General features: G+C 41.9%; 1 protein-coding gene and 1 pseudogene across 2 annotated transcripts in view; both read right to left on the bottom strand.

Annotated features, from left to right (window-relative positions):
- The window catches only part of SLC9A7 (solute carrier family 9 member A7), a 142,820-nt gene that overhangs the window by 21,048 nt on the left and 99,551 nt on the right, over positions 1 to 22,221 (bottom strand). Inside the window, exons 9-13 of one of the 2 annotated variants that reach the window (XM_010350153.3) lie at positions 21,091 to 21,179; positions 20,884 to 20,997; positions 18,459 to 18,570; positions 13,953 to 14,106; positions 4,564 to 4,623 (exon numbers count right to left, since the gene is read on the bottom strand). In XM_010350153.3, coding sequence (XP_010348455.1) covers positions 4,564 to 4,623; positions 13,953 to 14,106; positions 18,459 to 18,570; positions 20,884 to 20,997; positions 21,091 to 21,179 — 529 coding nt within the window. The remainder of the gene's footprint in view (positions 1 to 4,563; positions 4,624 to 13,952; positions 14,107 to 18,458; positions 18,571 to 20,883; positions 20,998 to 21,090; positions 21,180 to 22,221) is intronic. The other variant, XM_010350154.3, reaches the window with a different exon arrangement.
- LOC120366606 (phosphoglycerate mutase 1 pseudogene) lies at positions 15,384 to 18,447 on the bottom strand (annotated as a pseudogene).

Raw genomic sequence — 22,221 nt, forward strand, 5'->3', positions numbered from 1 at the left:
TAGCTTGGTCCATGGTAGCCATGCAGGCTGCAAGAAGCCCGGAGACTGACCATCTTCCCGAAGCAGAAGGAGTGATTAGCTAAAAGGAGAGGGAGGCTGTCATGCAGAAGTTGTGAGAAACAGGTCGCGTACCACTTCAGATCCCAGAGGGTCGGAGGGGCGATGAATCCCATGTGCTTCCACTCTAAGCAAGGGCTCTGGAACACAACACATGCTGGCAACTGTCCACTTGCTTTTCTGTACCAGGTGGTCCCAGTTATCAAAATGTGGGTCTCACTGCACTGGGCCCTTCCTCTATGCTGCTTCCTCGCTTCTGCCCTGGCCTGCTTTAATTCCCCTAACACAGGCGTCCCCAAACTACGGCCTGCGGGCCGCATGCAGCCTCCTGAGGCCATTTATCCGGCCCCCCGCCGTACTTCAGGAAGGGGTACCTCTTTCATTGGTGGTCAGTGAGAGGAGGACAGTATGTGGTGGCCCTCCAACGGTCTGAGGGACAGTGAACTGGCCCCCTGTGTAAAAAGTTTGGGGACGCCTGCCCTAACATTTTGTTATAAATTTTTTCAAGTATATGGGGAGAGAGATGCTGAAAGAATTTATAGTGAACCCCTATGTTCCTACCATCACTAGATTCTGCTGTTAACACTTTACAGTATATTCTTTATTACCTATCAATCCATTTCTCTATCACCCATTTTATTTTTTTTGGATGCATTCAGATGAAGTTGCAGACATCAGTACACTTCCCCTAAAAACTTCACATGCATATTGACAAATAATTCTCTCCTTGACCAAACTTTAGTCAGACTCTTAGGAATTCACTTCCCAACTAGGTACTGACTTTTGGGCTTCCATGTCCATCACAGCATAGCCCAATTGTAGCAAGAGTCTTGCTAAGTTCGTTTGGCCAGAACCCCCTGTCCCCAATATCTGATTGGGTTCTTCATACCCCACAATCTCTCAGGTGATGCATAATCCCCTTAGCCTGTCTTCAGCAAGAATCTTGTTAGGTCAGTTTAGCCAGAATCCCCCTTACCCCCTTACTCCATCCACTGACCCCGGTTTCTCTCCCCTGCTGCAAAACTCCATCACAGTGGTCCCTATACCAATCGTGATGGTCCTGAGCAATGTCTGCCTTACCTGTTTAATATATATCAGAATAATGTTTTCTTTAACAATATCATTAACTAGAGTCCTGATCTGCTCTTAATCCTGGTGCCCCTATATCCTCTTGCATCAAGATGGCCTTGAGGACTCACACATTTGAGAGCAACAATTAAAGACAGAAAGAAAAAGCCGGCCGGGCGCGGTGGCTCAAGCCTGTAATCCCAGCACTTTGGGAGGCCGAGGCGGGTGGATCACGAGGTCGAGAGATCGAGACCATCCTGGTCAACATGGTGAAACCCCGTCTCTACTAAAAATACAAAAAATTAGCTGGGCATGGTGGCACGTGCCTGTAATCCCAGCTACTCAGGAGGCTGAGACAGGAGAATTGCCTGAACCCAGGAGGCGGAGGTTGCGGTGAGCCGAGATCGTGCCATTGCACTCCAGCCTGGGTAACAAGAGCGAAACTCCGTCTCAAAAAAAAAAAAAAAAAAAGAAAAAGAAAAAGCCAAATGGCAAGACTCATTTATAACAAATACTGTAAAAGCACCAGGGCAGTTGTCTTGGCTTAGTAACATACTAACTGGCACTCTGTGCAGCTGGTAATTTTTTTTTTAAATCCTCGCACCTTCCTCATTCTGAGGCAGGAAACTGCCATGGATGACATGGATAACATTAGGCAATGGGGGAGAGAAAAAAAGATGTCAGGGAAATCCTACATCTGCCATGGAAGTTCCAACTTTCACTGCAGCCACCTGACAATCAACCAAGTCTGAAATGCAGCCCAAACTCCTGACAGCAGAGAGCCTGAAAAAAACCTCCCGGGCCCTCCCACAGACAGAGAAATGTGGGAAGGCCCTTGGGGTCTCTTGGAGGGCCTTGCTACTGGTGTTAAGTGCAGAACAGGAGATTTCTAAGAAAGGAAGCAAAGAGCTGCTTATCAGCTTGTTACTGCTAAACAACAACCAAACCCCCCCCCCCAAAAAACAAAAAAACAGATCAGGGTCATGAACAAATGATGTTCTGCAATTTTTTTCCCTTATTCAAGGTTGTTTACTTTAGGGCAATTTAGTAATTACTTTTCTGGCAGGGTTGAGGGCCTCTTGGACCAATCCCCAAGGATGACACGGGACCTTGTGGTTTCCTACAAAGAGCTCCACCCTTGGGGCAGAGCCCAAAACCAAACTGGTCTCTGGGAAGAGGAGGTAAAGCAATGGGTCAGGGTATTCTGGTGAGGAACTGGGCAGCAAGAAAGAACAGGCACAGGCTTTTTTTTTGAGAATTTTTTTGAGACAGAGTCTTGCTCTGTGGCCCAGGCTAGAGTGCAGTGGCGTGATCTTGGCTCACTGCAACCTCCATCTCCTGGGTTCAAGCGATTCTCCTGCCTCAAGCCTCCCAAGTAGCTGGGACTACATGCATGCGCCACCACACCTGGCTAATTTTTGTATTTTTAGTAGAGATGGGGTTTCACCATGTTGGCCAGGCTGGTCTCGAACTTCTGACCTCAGGTGATCCGCTCACCTCGGCCTCCCAAAGTGCTGGGATTACAGGCGTGAACCACCATGCCCATCCCAGGCACAGAATTTTTTTTTTTTTTTTTTTTGAGACGGAGTTTCGCTCTTGTTACCCAGGCTGGAGTGCAATGGCGTGATCTCGGCTCACTGCAACCTCCGCCTCCTGGGCTCAGGCAATTATCCTGTCTCAGCCTCCCGAGTAGCTGGGATTACAGGCACGCGCCACCATGCCCAGCTAATTTTTTGTATTTTTTTTTTTAGTAGAGACGGGGTTTCACCTTGTTGACCAGGATGGTCTCGATCTCTTGAACTCGTGATCCACCCGCCTCGGCCTCCTAAAGTGCTGGGATTACAGGCGTGAGCCACCGCGCCCGACCCCCAGGCACAGAATTTTAACTGCAGGTTTAAAGCCTCAGATGACTTGAGGGTCCCCCAACTTTCTGAAATTCCTAGTGGCAGGCTACTGTTCACTTTATGTATCTCTCTCCTGACACTGGAACTTTTTATGCTGTTTTATTATATCTTATTTTAGCATTCCCCTGATACATCAGGGCTAAGCTCATAAGAACACAAATGACAGTCTTTTCTTTCAGCACGGACACAATTATCTTTATTTCCATTATGAATTAGATAGATGTGGACATCCCACACTAAATGAAAAAATAAAGCAAGCAAACTGATATGCTCATTCTGGAATGAATAAATACCAAAAGCTGATAATTTCTCTGTTGGTATAACTTGTCAATTCTGATTAACAGATAAAATGCTGTGAAATCTTGGAAAGTTTAGAAGTATTCTACGTTAATCAATTTTTTAAAAAAGCCCCTGAATGGTCGAGGCTTTGAGTAATTTGAGGAATATGAGACATACATCTTCATATAACACCTTGAACATTATATCATAATCTGAATTTGCTCATGTCCCAAGTGTAATAACTCACACTTTGCCTGACGGACTTTCCTTCTTGAAGGCATGCTTTAAAGGAAAGGGTTTCCTCTGGAATTTAGCTGGTATCAAAGTCAGTCTCCAAAAACGAACATGTGTGTGTAGAAAAAAATCTGATTTCGGTAAGCTTAAATACTTAATTTCATGGGTGTCATTACAGTGTACATACAGGGCCTGGTGATATCCCAAGACCCATGTCCCACTGGTCTCACCACTGCCCGCAGGGAAGTGAAATAGTCTCACAGTGCCGAGAACAGAGTTGAAGCCTATTTTGCATTTGACGTATCTACCAGTACACATAATCAGATCAGGAAGAAAACATGCCAATTAGAGAAACAGGGAGAAAAGAAGAAACATTAAAGTTTGTACTCGGCTTGCCCAGACATCACCACCCTTAAGCATAGTTATATCGTAAACTTGGAAGGATACTAAGAAACAAACTGCACTAGAAGAATCTTTATCTTTTTGGTTAAATAAACATTCTTCATATCTTCTGATTGACCATGACAAGGCACAAGTACACAAATACGTAATTTGAAAAACTATAACAGCAGTGATATTTAATTAAGATGGTGTAAGCCTTACCGCAGTCATGGTTGAAATGTGAAAATTCTAGTTCTCTTTAGGAATTAAGAGTCTTATTTACCAGATCATAAGCAGGATTTTGTGGGAAAAGTGTGGCTCTGAAAATGAGCTGCTCTTAACACTAAGCCCAGTTGTACAAAAAGGAGACACTTGACAACTCAAGCTTTGTGTTGGCAACACATTGTCCAACATGCGGGGAAAGCAGAGAGAATCCCAAGAACACTGACACATCAATCAACCCAGAGGAAGGGTGGGAAAAAATGATTAGAACTGACTTAAACTTTTTGCCCCTTTACTAAAAGGGGTGGAGGTTGGCACATACAGGAAGAGTAAAACAGTGTAAAGAGAAATATCTGCGGTTAGAAAGAAGAGAAAAGCCAGGCCCAGTTAATTTTTTCTGAGGATGCCCTTGTGTCACCTGAAGTACTGCCAGTGGTGTTCGTTCTGGTCCTCTTCGGAGGGCTCCTCGACGCCAACTCTGGGCAGCAGAAGAAGGGAATGTGAGTGTGATGGGGACAACAGGAGAGCTGGGAGCTCTGGGCACATGATCTGGACCATGTCCATGAGGGAGTATTTCTCACTTTCAATAAATGCATATCCTCTCTTAAACCGTCCCTGTCCTCTAAAACCCAGAGAGGCTGAGAGGCCACTAGATTCAAATTTAAAGTAACAATGTTAGGAGCCAGGTCAAATGAGGATTGATCAGGAATGTGGATGAGCCTCTCAAAATATAATGTAAAATAAAATCAGAGGATGAAATACACCTCATAGAAAATAAATTTCTGTAATTTTTTCAGAAATTCATCTGTTTTATAAAGCAAGATACAAAAAATAGAAAAAAGGACATTGTTGCTTAAATATGTTATATATATTTAAAGTGTTTACACATATTTTTACACATATTTGACAGAAAGAACAAAAAGCATGATATGATTGAAAAACAGCAACAAGTTACTTAAGAAGACAAAGATGACCTTTTTTTTTACCCAGACAAGCAAACCATGTTGTACACAGGATCAACCTGAAAGTCAGGAACCCAACTTCTGCTATTCTCTTTACCTTGTAGCTTTTGAGTTGGCATGGTCCACCTTCATCTTCCTTAATTTCTGGGTTACTCAGAGTACATTTGAATCTTACCATCATGTTGGAACAGGGTTTCGTAAACTTGGCAGCATTGACATTTTGGGTCAGGGAATTCTCTGTTGTGGTGAGTCATAACAGTGCATTGGAAGAGGTTTAACAGAGTCTCTGGCTTTCACCTACAAGATACTAGTAGCAACCCTATCCACCAAGAAGCTGAGGTTTTAACCTCTTCCTCTGGTTGTGGTCAACTAAAAACATCTCCAGATACTGCCAAATGTCCCCGGGGTGGGGGGGCAAAATTGCCCTCAGTTGAGAACCACTACACTAAACCACGTATTCTTAATGGAAGCAGTATCACCCTCATGGGTATAAAAATTGGTTCTTAAGGCCGGGTGCGGTGACTCACGCCTGTAATCCTAGCACTTTGGGAGGCTGAGGCAGGCAGATCACGAGGTCAGGAGTTCAAGAACAGCCTGACCAACATGGAGAAACCCCATCTCCACTAAAAATACAAAAATTAGCTGGACATGGTGGCATGTGCCTGTAATCCCAGCTACTCAGAAGGCTGAGGCAGGATAACGGCTTGAACCCGGGAGGCGGAGATTGCAGTGAGCAAAGATTGTGCCACTGCACTCCAACCTGGGCAACAGAGCAAGACTGTCTCAAAAAAAAAAAATTGGTTCTTGTAGGTAAAAAAAAAAAAACCTTAGATATTATGATGGTTTGTTGTCCTCCAAAGTTCCACAGCACAGACAGAGATGTATAGTAGATCTGTAGCATTAACATTTCACTGGGGGAGGTAACTGGGGAAAAAGTTTTTAAAGGCTCCTCAGCAGGGGCAATAATGAAGAAAAAGACTGAAAACTATTTCACTAGACAATGCCCAAATTCTTATGTCGCGAATATCCCCTGATGTCTACAAGTGAGGACATGCTTCTTAAGGTGGTACTTTTAATTAGTTACATGTTCAGAATGTGACTTAAATCAGACTCTATTACTACAGCATTGAAAAATTATAGCAAACACCAGAAAAACAACCCAGATTCCTTAATGTAAGATTCATTGTCTCTTGAGTAATAGTATTAATAATAGTAGCAGCTGTAATGCTATGACTAATACTATTAATATAATAACAGCTAAAATATACTAAGTGCTTATATGTCAGATGGTACACTGATAAGAGAATTCTTCATCACATTTATTTATTACCACATTTTATCCTCACACTATGACTGCCCCCATTAGTTGGTGAGGAAACTGAGGGTTACGGGTGAAATAAGTTGCCCAAGGTCATAGAGGTAGAAATGCTACAGCCAAGATTCCAACTCAAGCTGCTAGACTCCAGAGCCTCAGCGTTTCCTCTTATAGGATACTGCCTTTGATTACAAGGAGGCATCTTGAAAGTCTTTTAAAATATCCAGTTGCAAATGCCATTACATAAAGAGCTCAGAGCTTTTCCCTTCCTTTATTCTTTACGTTATCTTGCAAAGAGCTTTATTATAAATTCTCAGTCTAATAGATTATACCAAGTAGAGCATTCTTACTTGTCTTTGAATGATTATATTACTACCCTCTGAAGTGTGAAGATTACAGTTCATTTGGCCACCTGGGTGTATGTCGTTTCACTGCCCCCCACCATCACCACCATTTTGTGTGTGTTACTTGAAGCTGAGGGCTCCAAGAAGACAGTCATCATGTTGTCACAATGTGGTCAGGACACACATAAGGCTCATCAGCCGAAATAATCACACAATCATTTTTTAAGTTGCCAAAATTACGTCCTTTGTCAATAACAATTCTTACTCAAGAGACTAAGGAAAATATTGTGTTTTGACAGAAAGCAATTTGCACATTTTGGCATTATGTTTTAAAATATCAACCACAAAACATGAATTTAAAAAGATAAATTGGATTTATGGAAAGCAGTGACCTGGATTTGGATTTATAGTTATATTCATTTTTATATTATACACAGACTTGAAATTAGCCATAGTTAGGAAGCACACCTAACTCCTATTTACAGTGAACTCCAAGAATCACCCTGGGCTTCTGACTTCTGAGCAGCTACTTAACAGCTTGTCGGGGCCTCTATCAGCCTGGAGAAGTAAGGAACGAGTAGGTACTGATCATATCGAAGTCACAGAGGTCAAAATACCAGACTGAATTTCAGGGGGTTTCTGAATCAATTTAGAAGAAGAACCTTGGTTACAGAAATGATTCATGGCTATTAAGTAACACCACAAACCACAAGTCAGAAAAATCAATCTGTTTTATTATCTTAATTCAGAGGGAATTTCTTTTGATGTAATCTCTGTAAATGTCAGTTTCTATACTTACATAATCATTATTTATACACATCTGGAAAAATGCAATGAACTGACACCATATGTACTTTTCAGTAATCGCATACTTTGCTTCGTTATGCTGCCTGGATAGAGTCAGACAGAAGGAATGAAATAATAAAGACAGAAACAGAAATAAATTAAAATGAAATTAGAAAACTAATACAGTTCTATCACTGGTTGCTATCAAGGTGAAAAAAAAAAGAAAAAATAAAGAAAATCAATGAAATAAATAGCTGGTTTTTTGGAAAAGATCAATAAAATTGGCAAATGTCTAGCAAGACTGACCAAAAACGGAGAAGATATGTCAAAAATGGGATATCGCTATAGACCTCACAGACATAAAAAAGATAACAAGGGAGTGCTACAAACAATATAAACTTGACAACTTAAATGAAATTGACCAATTTCACAAACTACCACCACCCAATATGAAATAGGTCATCTGAAAAGCCCTATAACTAATAAAGAAATTGGCTTCATAATTGAAAACCTCCCAAAAAAGAAGTTTCCAGACCCAGATGGTTTCACTGGAGAATTCTACTGAAAGTTTAATGAAAATAATTAACACCAACTCTACACAATCTCTTCCAGAAAACAAAAGAGTAGGGAACATGTCCAACTCATTTTATGAGGCCAGATTACTCTGATACCAAAACCAGACAAAAGCAGTACAAAAACAAAGAGAACTGTTGACCAATATCCCTCATGAATACAGACATAAAAATCCTAAACAAAATGTTTGCTCATAGAATTCAGCAATATGTAAAAGAATAATATACCACATCAAGTGGGGTTTATTTCAAAAAAACAAGTCTGGTTCAATATTTGAAAAGCAATCAATATAATTCACTATATTAATAGGCTAAACAAGAGAAATCATATGATCATATCAATTGATACAGAAAAAATATTTGACAAAATTCAATACCTGTTAATGAAAAAAAATTCTTTTCTACTACAAGGACACGTGCACACGAATGTTCATTGCAGCACTGTTTACAATAGCAAAGACCTGGAACCAACCCAAATGCCCAACGATGATAGACTGGATAGGGAAAATGTGGTACATATACACCATGGAATATTATGCAGCCATCAAAAACGATGAGTTCACGTCCTTTGTAGGGACATGGATGAACCTGGAAACCATCATTCTCAGCAAACTGACACAAGAGCAGAAAATCAAACACCATATATTCTCGCTCATAGGCGGGTGTTGAACAATGAGAACACATGGACACAGGGAGGGGAGCACTACACACTGGGGTCCATTGGGGGGAAATGGGGGAGGGGCGGGGGGTGGGGAGGTGGGAAGAGATAGCATGGGGAGAAATGACAGATACAGGTGAGGGGACAGAAGGCAGCAAAGCACACTGCCATGTGTGTACCTATGCAACAATCTTGCATGTTCATCACATGTACCCCAAAACCTAAAATGCAATTAAAAAAAAAATTCTTAAAAAACTAGCAATAGATAGGAATTTCCTCAACTTATTGATAAACATCTACAAAACCCTATAGCTAATATACTCAATAGTGAAAGACTGAATCATGTACCACTACAAGATTATGAGGCCAGCAATAGTGTGACACCCCAAATGGTTGTACTGGATGCAGGGCGTTACCAGAAGCTAAGGGTCGGGAGTCCAGGATTCTCTCATTTCAACTCTTCTAATCAGGAACAAAGATCAAACACACCCATTGGTGATTACCCATCTAGGGCGAACATTTCAGGCCAAAACAGCAGTGTTTGGGGAAGAGGGATTACCCGCTTACTAGAGAGCATCTCCAATTCCTCCAGCAATATCCACAAATTCTCCAACTGTGAGACTTCACTCTCACCTTACATGTCCCAAAAAGATGGATACAAATCTTTCTCTTCCTTATCTTAATGATGGTACTTTTTTCAATTTCTGAAAAAAATTACAGGCCCAACTTCCCTTCTACCTACAGTCATATTAAACAGATCACATCAATGATAAATGTCACTACTATAAAAACGACTTAATTTGTAAGGAAATTGTTCCACAGATTTAAAAAAAAGTGGTGGTTGGAGAGCATCTTGGCATTTTTGCTTTTTTTCTTGAGGAATTGTTCTGCTTCCTGACTGTATGATGGGTGTATCATTAAAGTCTGAAGTCCTATGTGCACAAACAAACAAACAAACAAACAAACAAACAAAAAAAACCAAAAAGAATGAAAAAGCTAAAACAGAAAACATAGTGGACAAGGTTGGTCTAGAACAGGCGTCCCCAGACTTTTTACACAGGGGGCCAGTTCACTGTCCCTCAGACCGTTGGAGGGCCGCCACATACTGTGCTCCTCTCACTGACCACCAATGAAAGAGGCACCCCTTCCTGAAGTGCGACGGGCGGCGGTGGGGGGGGGGCAGATAAATGGCCTCAGGGGGCTGCATGCAGCCCGCGGGCCATAGTTTGGGGACGCCTGGTCTAGAACATGCCATCCTAACTGGCTATGGAAGAAATTTATTATGAGCAGTATCTCAGTCTCACACTCACTAAATTCTAGGGTAGTTCAATCAGGAAGATGTTTACCGTGGTTTAGTGCACTGAGCCTTGCACCCTTCCCCTGGCTGCCAGGGAGGCAGAAAGGTACATACATTCCTAATGCCCAGCCAGTCTGTTCTCCCTATTGAGTCCCTGGATTGCCTGCAGAGACCTGGGGAAATTGTCTCCCTATCTTCAACTGAGAGTCTAGAATCCGAATCCTAGATCAATCTACTGAGGAATGCTCAAGACGATGGATCAGAAACAAGGTGAGGATGTCCATTTATACCACTCTTATTCTACATAGTAGTGAAAATCCTAACCAGAGCAATAAGGTAAGAAAAGGAAACAAAAGGCACACTGGTTGAAAAGGAAGAAAACAAACTGTTGCGATTTACAAATAACATGATGGTCTGTATGGTCTATGTAGAAAATTCCAAAGAATCTACCAAAAAAAAAAAAAAAAAAAAAAAAAAAAAAAAAAAAAAAAAGCAAAAGAAGGACCAAAACCCTTTCAGAACTAAAGAACTAATAAGTGAGTTCAGCAGTAAGGTGACAGGATGCAAGTTCCAACAAAACATGTACAGGCCTTATATGCTGAAAACTGCAAAAATCAAAAGAAATCAAAGAAGGTATAAATAGATGGAGAAATACCTCATGTTCGTGGATTGGAAGATTTAACATAATAAAGATGTCAATCTCCCCAAAAATTGTTGTAAAGCTTTAACATAATTTCTACAAAGGACCCAGCAAGTTTTTTTATATGTAGACAAATTTATTCTAAAATTTATATGGAAAGGACCTAGAATAGCCACAATAAAGTGGGAGGAATCACTCTAACTGATGCTAAGGTTTACTGTATAAGTATAGTTATCAAGACAGTATGGTCTTGGAAGGATAGACACAATAGAGAAGTGCAGAAAGAGACCCCTGTGCATACAGACAACTGATTTTTGACAAAGGAGCAAAATTAATTCAGTGGAGTAAGGATAGTCTTTGTAACGTATTGTACTAGAACAACTGGATAGCCACTGGCAAATAAAACCTGAACCTAAACCTCACATCTTATACAAAAATTATCTCAAAATGGATCATAGACTTAAATGTACAGTGTAAAACTAAAAAGCTTTTAGAAGATAATGCAGAAGAAAATCTTCAGGATCTAAGGCTTGGTGGAGTCCTTAGACATGACACCAAATGCATGGCCCATAAAAGAAAAAAAAATGATAAATTATACTTCATCAGAATTAAAACCTCTGCTCTATGAAAGACCCTTTTAAAAGAATTAAAAGAAAAGTTACACACTGGGAAAAAATATTTGCAAACCATGTATCTGACAAAAGACTACAGTCTAGAATAAAGAACTCTAAAAATTCAACAAAGAAACAATCCAATTTAAAAATAGACAAAAGACTTGAACAGATATTTCACCAAAGAAGACATATGAATGGTAAATAAACATATGAAGTGATGTTCAACATCATTATCTATGAGAGAAATGCAAATTAAGACCACAATGAGATGTTCCGACATATCTATTGGAACAGCTGAAATGAAAAACACTGAGAATACCAAATGCTGGGGAGGATGCTGAGGAACTGGATTGCTCATACACTGCTGGTGGAAATGTACAATGGTACAGCCACTCTGGAAAACAGTTGGCAGTTTCTTATAAAACTAAAGACATGTTTACTACCCAACCCAGAAGGCACACTCCTGGGTGTCTCTCTTGGAGAGGTGAAAGCTTATGCCCATACAAAAATCTATACAGGAATATTCATAGTGGCTTTATTTATAATAGCCCAAAAACTTGAAACGATCCAAATGTTCTTCAAGGGGTAAATGGTTAAATAAACTCTGGTACATCCAGCGTTTGGCTGGAGTCACGTATTAAGCAGCACCTACGTGGATCTCCAAGGCAGTTACAAGAACAAAATGTCAAAAGTCAACTCTCTACTCTCAATGGAAAATTATTTGGTCCCATATATGTTGGAGGGAGGGGGAGAAAAGAATTTATAAAATACCATGAAAAACAAACATGATTTATGAGGCTCTGAGCATCCAGAGCATCTACCAGGTGACCAGACAAACAGGAGCAGGAAGCAATCTCAGAGGTCACCAAACACGAAGATTCTCAACTGTGTGCAGGGTATATCTTTTTTCTTGCCCTAATTCTGCTACATAGAACAAAGATGGTACCATCTTACGTCTTAAGGTAAGAGACTAAATTTTCTTCAGGTTTATATTCTCAAAGATGGATTCTTTTCCCTTAATCCAACGCTTGAGATTCGTGCCAGGAAATTGAAATTCTAACCTTCCCATTTATAACTCTTCTTACAGGCAGTATAGCACAGTGGTTAAGAGTGTGGACTCTGTGGTATGAGTGCCTAGGTTCAAATCTTAGCTCGTCCACTTAAAGCTCTGTGACCTTGGGCAAATTACTGCTTTGTGCCTCAGTTTCTCCAACTCTAAAATGGAGATAATAGTCCTATCTCCCTTATAAGAATGTTATGAGAAATACCTTAATATATGCATAGTATGTTGAACAATGCCTGCCACATAAGTATTACTTATCATTATGACTAACGCTGATAAATTCCATATTAGTTCTGCAGACCCACCTGGATCTCAGGCAGATACACGAGCCCAGAAATGGTGAAGTTGTCAGTGGCAGTGGCAGTGGCTAGCAATAGAAGTGGCAGCCCAGGAATCTCTACCTAACATTGATACAAAAAAACCCAGATACAGGAGACGATTCTCTCAAATTTTAGTTTTTTCCCCCAACTCCAAGGATGACTGGGAGATCTCTGTTCATTTTCTCTCCTCCAAGCTATGTACGCTCTGCAGCTGTCTCGGGCATTCTACAATCTCGAGAAGAGAATACAAACTAAAAAAAGGCAGCAGACAAAGAAAAACCATTGCCACCTTGTGGCTTTTCGGAGAATTTTTCTTCACACCTTTGCACTCCCCAGGTGTCTTCTTGTTCTAGAACATGGTCACTCTCCGCAGACCAGAAATTGTGGCAGGTGGCCGGAGCACATCCAGTGATGTGCAGCACAACACTTAGAGCTGAAGCGCCCTTGAGATCGCCTGGCAGAGCATCCTCACTTAACGCAGAGGAAAACTGAGGCCCAAAGACATGCGGGGCTTGTCTTCAACCCAAGCCAGCGTTGGGCTGTGGGTCTCTTGAACCCTGTTTCCAATGACCTCTTTACCATAAGATGCTGGAGCTCACAAACACAATTTGGAACTCAAATGCTCTTGAAAAAGTCAAACTTGTATCAATGCTCCTCTGTCCTGACACAGCTATGAAGCCACGGGCAGAGGATGTCCATGAAACCGCAACAGATGAGGGTTACACAGGAAATGTTACCTCTTCTGTGCACTCAAGCAAGAGGAGACAGCATATAGCTTCGCGCTAAAATAAAACTAAAATAAAACTCTAATTGCCTCTATTTCTGGCTGGTGAGCTTATTCTTCAGGCTCTGGATTTCATTTCAAAGGAACATAAAATACTGGACTCTGCCAGGGGCTCTTGGTCTATTTTCTCTCCCACAGCTTTGAGACTTTTTAAATTCTTGCTCTAATGTCACTGTTCTAGCAAGATCCAGGCACTTCTCATTCTTTGTATGTTTGTACTGACAACAATTTTAATGACTACATTTTTTTTTTCTCCTGGAAAACTCCATACTCTAAACTTTTACTTACTGTTTTTAAAACAATTTTTAATCCCCCCTCACAAACAAAACAAAAGGCTGTAAAAAGCTTCCATGAACTAAAGCCGCAGCATATCGTGCACAGGGTATTGAACATTCTCAAGAACAGTGACAGCTGACATACTCAGACAGAATTAGCCTTGGTTCCAAACCAACCTGATGTTAAGCCATGACAACATGGGTGTCGTGCCTCCTCCAATGATCCAGACAGTGAAGAACACGATGAGAAGGGTGGTCGTGAACATCATCTGGCGAGCATAGGATGCCGTGTCACGGATGGCCAACGCAAATGCCATTGCTCCCCGGAGGCCTGCGGGGACCAAAGAGGAAGATCTGCTTATAAGGATTAAATGACAATATTGTCTCAAAATCCACTGCTGCCATTTGGAGCCAATAAACTCGATTCGTTTATGCTTCAGGGGCCAAGTTGTTTTATTCGGAAAGGAGGACCTTAAAGGCACAATTTTCTTTTCTTTGATGTTGTCTTTTGCAAAACTCCCCGATACAATGAGAAAAGCATTGCACTGCTTTGTACAGCACGGTTTTTAGAATAATAACACTCTTATTACTTAAATGATTCTCCTGCTAGTAACATGAAGTAAAAATAAACATAAATAAGTAATAATATAAGCTAAAACTGTGATCCCAGCAAAACCCAAGCACTATACATACAGTCAATGTGGAAAAAAAAAAAAAAAAAAAGAAAAGAAAACAAAACAGGCTAGGTACTAGTATGTCAAATTTGTAAAAAATAGTTCAACATTTCCTTAGCAAAAGGGGAAGCCACACAGAGAAGTGAAAATATAACCCAATTTATATCAGGGGTGGGGAACTCTTTCTGTAGCCGGCCAGATATGAAAGATTTTAGGTTTTGTGGGCCAAGAGGCAAAATCAAGAATATTATGTGGGCACTTAGATCTTAGAGACAAACATTTCCACAAACTTTTATTACAAAAGTCAATAATAATAATTGTGGCCACTTTGTTGTAATACAGGTCTACTAATGAAAAGAGGGAAATTCTTTTTTGGAGGGGATACTTTGCTCAACTGCTGTTTCAAAGTCAATGTTCTCTACCATCAAATAGAGTGTAAATATTCATCTATATACGGCATTCTTAGTTTGTGGGCTATGTAAAGACAGGCAGTGGCCAGAGGTGGCCCAGGGGTTGTAGTCTGCTGATCCCTGATCTGCATTAATGGATTTTAAGAGAAACACCATCAGTTTAATGTTTTGGAGTTCATCTTTCTAAGCTCTTTTGTTTCTTTTCCATAGCATGCTCATAATTTATTTTGTAGTAAAGACTGAATCTGGCTGGGTACGGTGGCTCACATCTATAATCCCAGCATTTTGGGAGGCCAAGGTGGGTGGATCACCTGAGGTCAGGAGTTCGAGACCAGCCTGGCCAACATGGTGAAATCCCATCTCTACCAAAAATTAGCCGGGCATGATGGCATGTGCCTGTAGTCCCCTGCTACTTGGGAGGCTGAGGTGGGAGAATCACTTGCATCCTGGAGGTGGAGGTTGCAGTGAGCTGGCATGGTGCCACTGCACTCCAGCCTGGAGGACAGAGCAAGACTGTCTCAAAAAAAAAAAAAAAAAAAAGGCTAAATCTATACTCTTTTGTATGTATCTAGTGTGACTTTTTATTCACCATGGGTAAGATTGTGTGCATAACATGCGAGAGAATAAAAAGTTAGACCTACTCATCTGTTCGTACACTTTTCTACTTTCCCAATTTCACCATTATTAACATCTGTGATCTGAGTGCTTCACTACAATTCACTAAAGAAGAGTGACATCTATAAAAGTTACACTGAATGCAAAGTTGATGTTTTCTATTAATCTGTCCTAGTGAAATATTTGTGTATATCTAGGTCACCCTACAGCCAGCCAGCTATGTCACTGGTCAACATTTAAGCCTCTCAAGGGATGCTGACTCAAAGCAGAAAACTTGGGCATCAGAGACAGACCACAGATAATACATTTTTCTGGTTCATTAGGTAAGCATGGTAAGAAATATTAAAGTGAAACCTCAGGTATGTCATAGCCTTGATGAATGAGTTCCTTTAGATAGGCAGATTTCTCCCAGCATAAAATACTTTTTATTGGAGATATCATTAAACAGCACTGTGTACTTCTCAGCCTTTTAGTACAGAAGCCAATGAGCATACTTAAGTTGACCTAGATGATAGGGTTAGCTCCAACTCATCTTTCTCTTGTCCACTGGCATACTCCTAATATGTACATAAAAGCTTATCTGCCCAATGGGCAGCCACAGCTTCCATGGCTTTACGCATGGTCTCTTCATCCTCCAGGAACTGCATGCATCTGATGGGCTTTGAGTTCTTGTCCAATTCATAGACCATAGGAATAGTAGCTGGCAGGTTCTGCTCTGCAGAGACCCTCCAGATGCTTGACAATGCCAGGGAGGCTGTTGCCATGAGCTGTAATCAGTACCTATTTCCCGTCCTTGATCTGGGGAACTATTTCTTCATTCCAAAGGGACAGAGCTCTGGCAGATGTGTCCTTTAGACTCTCACAAGAGGGTAGCTGATCTTCAGTGAGGTCTACATGCCTGCGATCTTTACTGACACTGCCGTAGAAGGGATAACTGGGCTCCATAGGAGGTGAGTATCGCAGGAATGCCTCCAGATCTTTACTGTGCTTGGCAGCAGTTTCTGCTTTATGGAGGTCAGTCAGACCCCCAGAGTGCCACTCATTAAGGTGCCAAGTCCTCACTACAGGCAGCCACATCAGGTCGGTGGCATCCAGCACTATCCAGAGCGTCCGTATTGCTCTCTTCTGCACTGAGATGAAGCAGATATCGAACTTACAGCCAGCATCTTGCAGTGCCTGTCACCTGCACTTGCCTCCCTGTGGCCCCTGGGCTCAGGGCGGTGATGTACCAGCTGCTGAAGCAGTTCTCCAGGTTCCAGGCACTCTCGTCGTGCCAGATCAACAGTTTGTAGGTGGCAGTGGTGGTCAGTCTCACCCTCTTTCTGCATTACTCCACGTATCTGACATTTAAACCAGACTGCTGCCCTTCCCTGAATCAGCCAGGCATGCCAATGCTTTTCTGCCTTCCCAAACTGCTGCCTCCTGAAGTTCCATTCTTCCAAACCTGGCTCAAAGGCCACTCCCTTTGCAAAGATGGCTCTGAGCCATTCTCTTCTTGTCCACATTTCTTTCAAACCTCTTTTGTGCAATTCACCAACCTCTCCTGGAAGAAAATTAACTCTTTGTATACCTGCCTCCCTGCAGCAGACTGTTAGCTCTATGAAGGAGGCTGGTCTTTGCATCCTCCACAACCTAGAGTTGTGGCTTATGAAAAGAGGATGCTCAACAAGTCCTTGTCAGAGTGAAAGGAAATCATCTTAGAGGAGCATACCTGTATCTAAGTTCAGAGGCAAGCTAGCAGGAGACAAAATGACTGCTTTACTGAGCAGTGCCTGTTGGTTTGATCTCAGTACGACTCTGTGAGGCCCCTAAGAACCACCTCGTGGCAGTAAAGGTAGCTGCAACTCACTCTCTGTCTTAAAAGGACAGAGGTACCTTTAAGGGTCACAGTCGCCTTGGCTGGGCATGGTGGCTCACGCCTGTAATCCCAGCACTTTGGGAGGCTGAGGTGGGCAGATCATGAGGTCAAGAGATCAAGATCATCTTGGCCAACAGGGTGAAACCCCATCTCTACTAAAAATACAAAAATTAGCTGGGTGTGGTGGCACGCGCCTGTAGTCCCAGCTACTCAGGAGGCTGAGGCAGGAAAATCACTTGAACCTGGGGAGCGGAGGTTGCAGTGAGCTGAGTTCATGCCACTGCACTCCAGCCTGGCAACAGAGCAAGACTCTGTCTCAAAAAAAAAAAAAAAGGGTCACAGTAGCCTTTTGCAACTAACTTCTCTCCGCTCTGTTCTGCAGAAATGCTCTAACTTGGGTCTCGTTTATCTAAAGCTGACGCTTACCACCCTCACTGCATCATCCACTCATGCCTGTTGCTCTCTCCTTTCTCTACTTCCACAGTTTTCTTTATTGTCCTTTGTCCCCTCAGTGATTTCTCCAGACTTCTCAGCTTTACAGGGAAAGGGGGGGGGGCATGTGGGAGAGTGTCAATGAAGCAGGATGATCACAGCTGTTAAGTCCCAGTGTTGGGTTCCTCTTGCTTACATCAGTGTATTTTATTTCTTTTGTTCCAACACAACGTTAGAGCTGAGGGACCTCAGCTAATTAGTTCAATTTCATCATTTTACAAGAGAGGATACTGCAGCTGGGAGGTGTTGAGTGACTTGGCCAGTGTTCTTTCTCATCAGGAGCTCTTTTCCTTCTAATTCTAGATCTGGTGCCCTTTGGGAAGCTTAAGGATTATGAAGATCTACTAGAAAACAATCAAGCACTTTAAATACTGTATCTTCAGGTCCCTTGAGTGGTAGTGATGAAATAAAAATGCAAATATTTTAGGGGAGAACGTTCACATTTGGTAGTACGGTTTGTAAAATCAACACTAACTCAACTGAACATGTACATCTATCTATTCCACACTGCAGGGGATACAAATGGACCAGAAACTTGAATGCTTGTCTTTTTATGAACCTTATCAATTGTATTTTAATCATATTCTTGTTATCTGCTTTAAAACTTACTTTCTTTTCATTTATGCCTTTTTACCTGAAAACATCATCATGTGTTGAAAATTCCAGCCAATCTTATGCCTTCTGCCCAAGTTGAGGAAAAAGGAGAGCGGGTAGATGTGTGCGGCTCTGCCCAGGAAGATGGCAACCTGACCACAAGGTGGAGGTTAAGGGCCCAACAGTTTGCAGAATGGCATTCCTCACAACATCCAGCTGAGCATTTTAGGAATGCCGTGACATCTCATTATAGTCCAGAGCACTGTGCAAAGAAGTCCGGCTGTCTAGTTTCCCTTTAGGTAAGTTTCTCAGCAACAAAATGGGACTCATTTGGCCAACCTTCCCCACCTCCTGATTCATAGAGATCATTTCTAGCCTGTTATACACACTGTTGTAACTTCTTGATTTAATTCAACTGGCATCTATCTATCTATCTATCTATCTATCTATCTATCTATCTATCTAAATCTATCTAAAACAGAGCCCAGAAATAAGCTAAAGTATCACGGCACGAGGGCGCAGTTGAGAGAAGTAAACAGTGTGTGTTGGTCTCTACTAAAAGAAAAAAGAACTAGAAAGAAAAATTGCTAATCCTGTAGTCAAACTATAAAGAAAAAGTTTGCTGGATAAGCACTCGCAGGCTTCATTGGCAAGTAAACATCAGAGATTTTAATGGCTAGGAAGAGCCTGCAAATAAAAGGTGGGGAAACTTAAAATATTCATAACACTAAAAGACATTCAGATCACTCACAAGAATTAATGCAGGAGATATTTCTCTACCTAAGTAGCTAAAATGTCTTTTGGAGATGTAAGAAAGTGTGGAAAAAGGAACTCTACTGTGGAAACCAAAGAATTCAGGGAAACTGGTCCTTTGTCACTTGCTGAGTTTAGAATAGTACAACTGAGAAAGCTTCACACTCCCCTGGTCAAAGAAGGGAACCCCTGTGGGAGCCAGAGGAACAGGGAGCTTCCGTTTTGGCAAAACACCAGCTGCAGGAACTGCAGCTGTTTCAGACAGAAGCCAGGGCGGAACTATCTTCTCTGTCTCCTGCAGGGTAAAGCATTGCCTGTTTTTCTTCCGTTTTCTTTCTGTTTTGTTTTAAGCATAAGGAACCAGGTAGCGCTTATAATGCACATTCTATCCCAGAAGAGAAGCAAAAGTCCTTAAGTGGTAAGCAGCCCTTAGGATCTGCAGAGGACCCGGCTTGGCCTCCGCCAGGTCCTCATCTGTAAACAGGGCTGTGCTCCCCCTGTCTCTCACAGGGTGTCATGCTAGGAATACAAATCAAAACAACATGCAAGGTCTTTTTCAAAACAGAATAAAAACACTGATCTTACAGATTTTTAGCTATTAGTCTGGTAAGCATGGAAATCCAAGAAATGAGCCATTAGTTTAAGCATAGGAGGCTCTCACGAGGATTCCAGCATTGCATTAGGCCAGTGTCACTGTCCAGCAGTTTGGTGAGGGTTGGTCATTCATGCACAATAAATTAAGCCCAGAAGAGAAAAACACTCCTTTTTTTGCCAGCATTCCAAAACATAAGAATAATCATGAGTCCTCAAAAAAGGCAAATGGGAATGTCCAGCAATAGGGGACTGTGCTCAGTATCTTGAAATCAAGCCCCAGAAAAGTTTGCTTTAATAAAAACAGTACCTGAGGCCAAGTGAGCAAAACCCTCAGCTGTCCATCCACTGCTAGGCACACGAGAGAAGCCAATCCCCCAAACTATGTCTCTTTTCCAGAAACTGCATTTACAACGGGCCCAGACCAAGGAAACAAGTATTTTTCTATTACATATTTTCTTTCCCTCATTTTTCTTTTTCCTCTTCCTCTCTTTGGCGGGGCTGGGGAAGAGTCTTTTCTACCATGATCTGCATGCAGCAGCAGGGCAGCTTGGTAAAGGGCAGCTTGATAAAAAGTAGGGGCACTGCCTGCAAGCATCCCCGGGCAGTGTGAGGAAGGGCTGCTCACGCTGCGGACGTAGTCTGGAGCAAGAGAAACAGAACCTTTGGGTCGTCCAAATCAGGGAACCTCCTGGCTTGGAATTCATGCAGCAATGAATTGTCAGAAATAACACTGGGGACTGACATGGTTGCTGACTTTTAGATTCACCAAAAGGGCATTTTACAAAACAAACTATCACCTGCTGAGCACCAGTTTAACAGAAAGGTCATCTTACACAGAAAAGGCAGAAAGGTTGATCTTGGAATACATGCAGCCCTTTAAGTCAAATACATCTAGTGTTATGAAATGCCACTTAAGCCTTCTTTTTTTTAATCATAAAAATCCTGTGAACTAGCACGGACTTAGTCACCCGTCCAAAACAGAAATAGCAATTATTATTTTATGATCATTTATATTATTATATTATGATTTTATATTCTTATTATGACTATTATTACCATAGCTTCTCCAACAGAGGTCATCTCTGCATGTAAAATATGGTGGAACAAGAAAAGGATACAAAAGCTCCAATGATGAAAACGGGGCTGAAAACGTGTTTCTGGAAGGTAAACAACGCGAGGCCCATGTAGGAGAAGATAAAGTTCTCTGCCAGGAAATGTAACACCTCAAAGAGCTGCACAGAGAAAGGAAAAGAAAGCTGTAAATCCTGCAGCTCCTCCTTCCCTGTGTTAGCAGGCAACTCATGAGTACCAAGACTCTCTCTTACCTGCTTGGTTCGACTTCTTGATTCCACCGACAGATTGTTGTAGGTGTAATGAGCTTGTGTGATTCCACAGAAAAGGACAGCTACAACACCTGTTAAAACACCCCCAAAAAATTCAATGGAAAAAAAAAAGAGGCATGGAGAAAAACTGCTGGAACAAAAAGTTAAGGTAGGCAAGCCTAGCATATCCAACTTCTTGAATATTTTTGAAACTTTCCTTTTACTGGGCCAGGTGCAGTGGCTCACACCTGTAATCCCAGCACTGCAGGAGGCCAAGTCGGACAGATTGCTTGAGCCCAGAAATTTGAGATCAGTCTGGGCAACATGATAAAACCCCATCTCTACCAAAAATACAAAACATTAGCCAGATGTGGTGGCATGGGCCTGTGGTCCCAGTTACTCAGGAGAGCTGAGGTGAGAGGATTGCTTGAGCCTGGGAGGTCAAAGCTGCAGTGAGCCATGATCACACCTCTGCACTCCAGCCTGGGTGACAGAGGGCAACCTTTTATCAAGAAAAAATTTTCCTATTATAGAACACGCCTACAACCCCTCACCTCTCATATCAACCTTTCTGTCTCCCAACCCTGCCTTCCTTCAAAGCCAAGTACCCCAACATCCCCCTTTTGTTCCAGTTTTAAGGATATTTCTTGTCTCCTCTAAACTCCTCCAACTACCATCTGGTAGTTGGCATATAGCATTCATTCCCTCAAAGAGACTGTGAGGGTCCATCCAAATTTTTGTCATATTCTTCCCTGCTTTTAGAATGAATGGACTGAATTTCAAACTAATACTTTATTCATATATATTTTTTTGACACAGGGGTCTCATTCTGTCTCAAAAAATATATATGTATATAATCCCATAGTGGATTATATATTATATATCTCTCAGTGGAGGACAGTGGCATGATATGGGCTCACTGCAGCCTCTATCTCCGAGGCTCAAGTGATCCTCCCACCTTAGCCTCCCGAGTAGCTGGAACTACGGGTGCACGCCACCACACCCAGCTAATTTTTATATTTTCTTGTAGAGACAGGGTTTTGCCATCTTGCCCAGGCTGGTATCAAACTCCGGAGCTCCAGGGTTCCACCTGCCTTGGCCCCAAAGTGCTGGGATTATACAGGCATGTGCCAC

Source organism: Saimiri boliviensis, chromosome X (genome assembly GCF_048565385.1).
Source record: "Saimiri boliviensis isolate mSaiBol1 chromosome X, mSaiBol1.pri, whole genome shotgun sequence".
In the NCBI taxonomy this organism is placed as follows: Eukaryota; Metazoa; Chordata; class Mammalia; order Primates; family Cebidae; genus Saimiri; species Saimiri boliviensis.